Consider the following 9,004-nt stretch of genomic DNA (forward strand, 5'->3'; position numbering starts at 1 on the left):
AATGCAGTGGTGGTTTGAATGGCCTTAAGAACTATGTAAACATCTAAGGACTGTATAGTAATAAGTGGCAGTGTCTCAGGCGGCTCAGCTTCTTTTGTTGCAGAAAAAAGTAATTAGTATGAACCACTTCCAGCTTGATTGTACAAATTGTCTGCTGACTTAAATAAGTATACCTTTAATATATTGCTCTTAATTGGCCTGTTCTATCATTCTTCTGGCAGAAAGCCAAGAGCCATACCAGGCAAGTTGTTGGGAGTTATTGTGAACATATCTTTGCCTCTTTAGGGCAACTATTGATTTCTTCAGGCTGTTTCTGATTACAGGAACAGCATGGGGAGAGGTTTTGCACATATGTACCCCAGCACATGTTGTGCCCCTGATATGAATCTGCTCCCAGCAAGCTTAATTATTAATGTTTTTTAAAATGTGCTTTTCATAGAATAAGTGTGGCCCCAACATAGCTGCTTTTAAAAGGTACTAAGAGCATTAATATTTGGGCTTTTGTTTTTATTTTTTAGAAATAATATTATAAATTTTAATAAACAAAAACATATACACATAAATATTTTAAAAATTCAATATCAGCATTAATCCACAAGTAGAAGTACTCTGGTTTGAGTTCCACAGTAACAGAAACAGTGTGAGACAATTCTGAAACAGATGGGAGGACATTCACTGTAATATAACCCAGTAAACACAACAGTATTTTTTCACTGAGCAATAGGCTGCTATGAAGAACAAAACACTCAGTTTTGTACAATATATTTACTTTTGAAAGCATGTGAGGAGTTTGGAGCTCAAATGTATAGGTCTAAACGGATATGTTTTCCCCCAGTACATTTTAATCATTTTTTTCTAATTCTAACTATAACAAGTTTTTTTAAACAGTTCTTTAACTTATAACTTCTTTATTGATATAGTTACATATTTGTTTGATTATGCCAATAAAAGCTAATGTAAAAAATTGATATAGTTAGATTATTCAACATACTCTTATTCTTAATATGTTTTTTCGATCATATTCTTCTAACCCTACCACCAATAAATGTACTTTAAATTTTTCCTATATATAATTCAGGAAAGCAGTACAAGTCACATTAAACTTTTCCAAGGAAGCTTTACTTAACAAATAGGTCAACTTATCTAGTACAATTATATTCAAAACTTTTTCTATCCACTCTTCTACAGTGGGTGTTGTCTGGAGCTTCCAGCTTTTTGCCAAGACCATCTTGGCTGTGGTAACCAAATAGAGAAATAGAACAGTATTATGTTTTACTCTTTCGTCACTACTTATCCCTAACAAGTATGAATCAGGAGTAATTTCAAATTTTACTTTTCATAGTTCTTTGTACTATTGCGTGAATTGATTTCCAGTATTCTCACAATTTCTTCCTGTATTACCACCATAAATGGAAAAAAGTACCATCTTTAGTTCCACATTTCCAACACATTGAAGAACATTTCTTATTTATCTTAGATAATGCTACTGAGGTAAGATACCACCTAGGAAAGATTTTATGAAAAATTTCTTTAAGATCCATACTCAATATAAATTTAATAACGTTCTTCAACAGTTTCGCCCATTTCTTTTATTTGATATTTCTTCCGAAGTTTTGCGCCCATTGGATCATAACTTCTTTTACCTCTTCCCGTTCAGTTTAAATAGCAGTTGCTTGTATATTTTCCTTATTAATTTTATGTCATATTTACATGATTTCTTCAAAGGTTGATATGTCTTGACTGAAACCCACTTTTTATTATCTGCTTTAAATTACTCTGTTAGTTGGAGATAGGTAAACCAGTGATATACCTTCCCTTGGATTATAATCTGAGCTCTGGGTTTCAGTTTAATTTCTCCACCAGTCTTCTCTATTGCTATATCTTAACTAATTTTCTCTTTGCTGTTTTTGTTTCTTTATAAGGCTTCCATTCTTGACAACCACATAGGAGTGCTGTTATGGAGTCTATCTTTAAATTTCATCCATACTTTTAACAAAGCATTCCTGATTAAATGATTTCTAATTATTAGAACTTCTGTTCTTTTCTGGCCATTTGTGATCATGCCGACCTTTCTCGTTTTTGTTCCCTTCTATTTTCAATAGTTTGTGATTTCTGAGAATGATCCACTCTGTTAAACACACTATAGCACATGCCTCAAAATAGGTTTGTAAATCTGGGACTGCCAATCCTCCTCTCTCTTTAGCATCTCTCAATAATGAATATTTTATTGTAGATTTTCTTCCTCACTGGTTAAATTTCATCAGGTCTTTCCTTCATTTTTGAAATGGATTCTCTGTAAGTATGATGGGGATGTATTGAAATAGATATATTTTAGGCAAGATATTTTTATTATTGCCATTCTACCCCATCCAAAAGATTGTGAATTTTAACCATTTTTGTTACTCACATCTTATTTCTTTCCACATTTTCTCATAATTATTTTGAAAGTGTGTATTATTTCTCTTTTTCCATTATGATCCCTAAGTATTTTACTATTTTAGTTTGCTTAAACACTGATTTTTGCCATAGTTCTGATTTTTGCTGTAGTTCTGATTTTTTACTCTTTGTTGTTTTTTTAGTATCATTTTTGTTTTAGCAATAAACCAAGTTTTTAGTTTGTTAATCTTCAGACCAGCTAGTTTTCCACATCTTGTTACTTTTTCTAACATTATATTATTTTTTCCAAATGTTCTAGGACTTTTATTTTTAAGCTCCTGTTTTGTTTTGATTTTTATAGGTAGACATCAGTCTGCTGTAAGTGAACTTGGTGGATATTTGTACATCATTGGGGGAGCGGAGTCTTGGAACTGCCTTAGTAGTGTGGAGCGCTACAATCCAGAAAACAATACCTGGACTGTAGTAGCATCTATGAATGTGGCTAGGCGTGGAGCAGGAGTTGCAGTACTTGATGGTAAGTCTGAGGTGGAGAACAACAAAAAGCAAGCTACTTTTTTACCCTCTGCAGGGGAAGAAAACAGTGATTTTATTGTAACGTATCTCCATTATTCTCTTCAGAGTAGCCATGACTTCCTGCCTGTCTCTGATATTGCACTATTCTTGTATGCCTGGTAGTATTCCAGCTCCTGTTTTTTGACAGTAGAATGCTGCTGTTGTGCTGGCATCTCCCCTCACACATGGAATGTACTGTAAGGTTTCTGGATCACATTACAAATAAATATTAAATTGGAGGCTGTTTCTTCCCTACAAACTAGGATTCTAAGCCCATGGTTTAATCCTGGATAGAATGCTCCTCGCATGTGTGAATAAACTGCAATTGCCCATCCACTTGATTCATGACTTCAGAATCTAGGAATCCTTCAGTTATGCAATGCCTATTAGCATAGCAATGAACCAAGTTCTTGCCAGCCACCGACAGGCTAATTAGTATGTGATGTCTGAATGTGATGTCTGTAAAAATTTGGTTACTTGAAAAAAATCCACTAAAACCAAATTATAGAATGAGGTTACGGTAACCTACTTCTAATACCAATCTGTAGACTAACCAAAATATGAGATTTGCTTCTGACTTGAGTTATCCTGGGCCATGCATGTATGAGAGAGATGGTAGAATGCCCTGAGCGGTTTCAGAATAAAGGTGGAAGATAACATTTTGGAAAGCTGCCCTGTATTAAAAGTCCCACAGTTTAAAAAACTAGCATGATGCATTAAAAGGTGTAGAACCTGTCCGGGCTCTGTCGCGGTACCAACGCCCCAGCCCGGACTGTCTGGCGGGCCTTGCCAGACCAAAGAGGCAGCACCGCCGGCCCCAGGGACACCAGCGGAAACGGCGACGGCATGGCTGGGGAAGAGGCCGTTGCTAAGGAACCGCAGCTGGTTGCTAAGGAACTGGGGTGGGGCCGACCAGCTGGCCAGGACGAGTCTGGCTGGCAGGGGGAGGGTGGGAACTTGGCCAGGGGAGGGCATTTAAGGGATGGGCAGGAGGAGAGACGGGAGGGGAACTCAGAGGGGAGGTGCGAGGGGCTGGGGTGGAAAGGGAGGCGTACAGGGGCGTGACAGGATCAGAGAACGAAGGAGGACGAAGGATGATGTGTGGGGGAGTGACGGAGTCGGAGAACAGAGGAGCGCGAGGGGAGACGTGTGGGGGAGTGACGGAGTTGGAGAACGGAGGAGTGCGAGGGGAAATGTGTGGGGCAGTGAAACAGGCGGAGAATGGAGGAGGGCCAAGGGAGGCGTACGGGGGAGTGAAACAGGAGAACGGAGGAATGGAAAGGGAGGTGTGCTGGGGAGTGAAACGGGAGGAGAATAGAGTAGAGACTGACGGAGGTCGGTGGTAGGAGGCGCTGAGGGTGGTCTCGGCCCAACCCCAGACTTTGGCGGGGGATACGGGGGAGCTGCCCTAGAGGAGGCAACCCAGCACAGTGACCTGTGGGCAAAGTTGCTTTTTGGCACACTGGGCCAAGTGGATAAATTAGGGACTGAGACTAAGATCCACCATAGCCCATGGGTGGCGGCGGGGAGGCAGAACGCCACAGACCTTTCTCCCTGTTGCAGTTTTTATCTGCAATGTGTGAATCAGATTGTACATTTTATTTTTTTATCCTCTCCCCATCCCCAGTTAGTTCTATCTAGGTAGAAAATGGGAGTGATTCAAATACTAAATCTACTTGCCTCTGTAGTGAGACACAAAAAGGAAAGTTGAGGTCCTCTTCTGGATTATCGTATCACCATTTTAAAAAAAACCCAAAGGTTTCATGCTTTTAAGTAGCATTTTTTTCAGTTGCCTTGTTTCCTTTTTAATTCTTTTTAAAATTGTGATAATTCTGGCTGTTTTTGCTGATGATGCATGTAAGCATCCACCCAGTTCAGATTGTTTTTCATAGTATCAGGTCACAACTGACTGGGATAAATGGCAGAGGTCCCTGAAAACTTGCAGGCCATTTCCACTGACTGCAGATGAAGTTGTCCTAGAAAGGTGGTGTGCAGGAGTGAGCTTAGGTATGAAATAGCACAAACATCTGCATGAAGTGTTTGAGTTGGAGGCATCTGAAGGAAATAGGACATTTAGGGAAGTATGCATTTCTGTAAAAAAAAACTTAAGAAGAAACAAACAGCATTTTCCACCGTGCTGTGTTCTAGGAAACTTTAGTATATAGAAACATTTGCCTCTTTGTGCTGTTGAGACAGTAGAATGCTAATCTGCTAAACACTTTCTCCTTTCCATTTTACAGGAAAACTCTTTGTTGGTGGTGGCTTTGATGGTTCACGTGCAATCAGCTGTGTGGAGATGTATGACCCTGCTAAGAATGAGTGGAAGATGATGGGCAGTATGACCATTCCAAGAAGCAATGCAGGTTTTGCAGCTGTGGCCAACATTATTTATGCAGTGGGAGGATTTGATGGCAATGAATTTCTGAACACAGTTGAAATCTACAATCCAGAGTCAAATGAATGGAGCCCATACACAAAGATTTACACATTCTGACTAACATAAGTCTCCTTAAAACTAACAGGCTTAGTGATGTAATTGTTTTAGTAGAGGTACACTTGTGAATAGGGGGGGAGGATTTAAAACGTTGCCGCCAGCAACACAAAGCTTTTGCATATTGCATACTATTAACATGCTGTACATACTTTCGTTTAGAAAACATGATTGGTGTTTTGTGTGTTAGAATTTGTTACATTAGTCTCTGGAAGTTGTTAATCCCGAGAATTAAAAGTGATGACATACTTTCAAGAGCTTCCCCCAATGTTTGTTTTGCCAATTTGCACACGTAAATTGTCCTACATTAGACCTTGTTTCTGGTGCAGGAAAAGTAGTAAGTAGCGTTCAATGTGAGCAACTTCTTTTTAGGCCTTGTTTGGGTTTTTATCTTCAGTAACTGGAACAATCTAACAAGCCTTATTTAAATAGATAAATGGCTTTATTAAAAAAGCTGTCACACCTGCCAATTTGACTGCCTTTTATAACATTTTATATTTGTGTGTATGTGTAGTCAGACTATACTATTCAGAATTGAAATATGAGATAAATGGATTGAAGCAGAGACAATCTCAAAGTTTATAGACTGGAGTGAGACTTCATTTTCCATTGAGTGAGAGCGCTTTTAAGTTTTTTCTCTGCTATAATGTTATATGAATAGTTCGCAATATTGATTTTCAACAGACCAGAATAGGATTTCTAAACGTAGTGTAATGCAAGTGAAGAAAAATCTGGCTGTGAAATCTGGTAACTATAGAGTGACTTTCTGTATGGCTGTTTTTGTTACAACTACTAAAAATAACACTTAAAGCTACAAAATGTGTGGTGTGTTAGCAAGGGGGTACCTATCTGAACTCTTATTGGATAAGTTTGTATCTTTCTACTGCAAGTTGAAACTGTGTTAATACAATTATGCTTTCACATGTATAAAAATGGCTGTTTGTATTCTTGTATTTTTCCTTTTTCATTTTAATAGCCCATAAGGGTTGTAGAATGACTATTCTGTAATCTTGTACATATTAATGGGTGCCATGTTCGCACTTGTGTTTTGCATAGTGTTAGACACACTCTAAAGTGTAAAGAAATATTATGGCACAGGCTTTGCTACACCAGTTACATTTCTTTCTTGAATCAGGTAATATATTAAAGAATTTTCTGGAATATTAACATAGACAAGAGTGTTGCAATTCTATGGAACTCATTGTCTCTCACGAAGAGTTGCTTGTATTCTCCTGTAAATCTCTAGGAATTGGTTTCCTTTTCTACCCACAATTATTCAGGCTGTTACACACGGTCAGGAGTTCAAGCCCCCTATGGGTCAGATATCCTGGCAGCTGACTCATGGTCAACTCAGTCATCCATCCATTCCTTGGTAAATGAGAACCTAGCTCATAGCCGGGGAAAGCAATGGCAAACTACCCCACAAAAGAGGTTTGCCTATGAAATCATTGCTCGCAGTGGTACCCCAGGGTTGGACACGACTGAAGGGGAAACTTTATCTTTATATCCCAGTTACATTTATTTTTTGTGCAATGTGGAAAGAAGTGGATGTTCAGCTCTTTCCTCTTCATACACTTTTAAGTGACGATGTTTTCAAGTCTTTATTTGCCACTTAGTTTCTTTTGTATAAACAGAAGCACCTGATGTAGAAAATGACCCCCCAAAATATTTGTTCTTTTATTTTCTTTAAAAATATAATGGCAGTGGTGAATCTAGATGTAAGTTTCTATAAATGGTTTCCTGATATCTAAAAACAAGTCTATGTGCAGTTGCCATCTATACTGCCAGTTTTCCTTAAGAATTTGTTAGGAATCTGAGGTAAAATCTTAGCTGTTTGACCTCGGACCAGACTAATTATGATTCTCTTTCACATGGATTATGATGTTGGTTTAGTCAGGGGTAGGGAACCTGCGGCTCTCCAGATGTTCAGGAACTACAATTCCCATCAGCCCCTACCAGCATGGCCAATTGGCCATTCTGACAGAGGCTGATGGGAATTGTAGTTCCTGAACATCTGGAGAGCCGCAGGTTCCCTACCCCTGGTTTAGATGATGTCATTACTATCATGAAGAATAATTATTATTCCTTCTTTACATGGGTTATAATCATTTTTCCTTCTTCCCAGAAGAATTTAGAATTTCTTCCTCCTTTGGGTACTGACCAGCCAGGTCTGTCTGACAATCCCCTCAGAAAGTAATGTTTTCAGCCAAGAGTTGTTCACTCAACCTCTGCCTCTCCAAGCCTCTCTTCTAACTTTAACTGGCTCTCTCTCCTCCAACCAATCAGAAGCGATCTCACGTTCCCTTTTGTGCTTCTATAGGAAATTCTTTATACTGTTTATATTGGTACTCTGGCTAGTTACACTTTAGCAAAGTCCTGGAATCAGTCACACCAACATGTATAACATAAATTTCCCACATCTACAGAAGTAAGTCTTGGGCTTGCTGTGTTCCTCATAAACTAAGGTGTGATGGGAATTTTTTTTTCATAGAAAAATAATTTCCTCTGGAGAAAAATATCTCCGCTTTCTCTTTCCCTATCTTGGATTTCACCTTTCTGTTTTGTCCCCTAGCAGCTACTTTTCTAGCTGGTGCCGAATTCACCTATCTCTACCGAGCAACATTTTCAAACAAATTTGTGACTAGGAAAACTGATCACAAGAATACTAGAAAATAAAACACAGTCTGAAAAGAACTCAACAGAATATCAAGATTAGCTGAGAATGCTGCATACTTTGAGGCAAAATTTAAGGGGATGGCATGACATTTTCAACTGAGAACATTTTCCTGCAGTTTCTTGAAGGATCTCAACCCTATCCCTGTATTTAATATTACAGAGAAATGAAAATGTTTCAGAAGGAACAGATGGTTAAGAGCAAACAGTCTCAGTTAAGGTGATGGGACATTAACTTGTTCAAGCTCCAGATGCCTCACTTCTCCCACCTCTATTTTATCCTCACAACAGCCATTCGACACTAGGTTGGGGAGAGAATGACTGGCTCAAGGTCACCCACTGCGTTTTTATGACAGAATGGAGATTTGCCCTTTAGTTTCTCAGATCCCACTTCAGCCAACCAGTATGGCTCTTGGCAGGATACAGCCTGCATTTTTCACTTCTTTCCCCATTCCCTTCAGTTTTCGACTAATTTACAAACAGCTTGAGAAAGTAGTCAAGTGAATGGGTATTTCAAAGTTTTCAAAGAACATGTTAACACAGTGCCTGCCACCTCTGTGAAGAGTACTGTCTTGCTTGCCAGTACATTTGTAAAGAATGAACATGTTTCATATAGTTGAAAGAGTCGATGGGCATTGGAGCAATACTAGCATACCAACTATGGCATTTTTGATCCTGAAATTTTTTTGTTTGTGGACAGAATGGGTCAGAATCCTTCTAATGGCAAATTTGCAACTCTGATTCTGGTTTTACATTAATGAATCCATTACATTTTATCCTGCTGTTTCTCAAAGAAATTTAAGGTAGCATTCATAGTCCATCATTTTATCTTCACTGTAACCCAATGCTGGCTTTCAATGAATCTTGGATAAACATTTGGCAAGAAGACAG

At 38.6% G+C, this 9,004-nt stretch overlaps 1 protein-coding gene across 2 annotated transcripts in view; it reads left to right on the forward strand.

Moving 5' to 3' along the window:
• LOC125425023 (influenza virus NS1A binding protein) overlaps positions 1-6,611 on the forward strand; it is a 28,122-nt gene extending 21,511 nt beyond the window's left edge. For both annotated transcript variants that reach the window (XM_048482473.1, XM_048482474.1), the window contains 2 exons: positions 2,738-2,911; positions 5,190-6,611. In XM_048482473.1, coding sequence (XP_048338430.1) covers positions 2,738-2,911; positions 5,190-5,443 — 428 coding nt within the window. In that variant the 3' untranslated portion in view covers positions 5,444-6,611. The remainder of the gene's footprint in view (positions 1-2,737; positions 2,912-5,189) is intronic.
• Positions 6,612-9,004: the final 2,393 nt, after the last annotated feature.

Source organism: Sphaerodactylus townsendi, unplaced genomic scaffold, assembly GCF_021028975.2.
Source record: "Sphaerodactylus townsendi isolate TG3544 unplaced genomic scaffold, MPM_Stown_v2.3 scaffold_18, whole genome shotgun sequence".
Classification (NCBI taxonomy): Eukaryota; Metazoa; Chordata; class Lepidosauria; order Squamata; family Sphaerodactylidae; genus Sphaerodactylus; species Sphaerodactylus townsendi.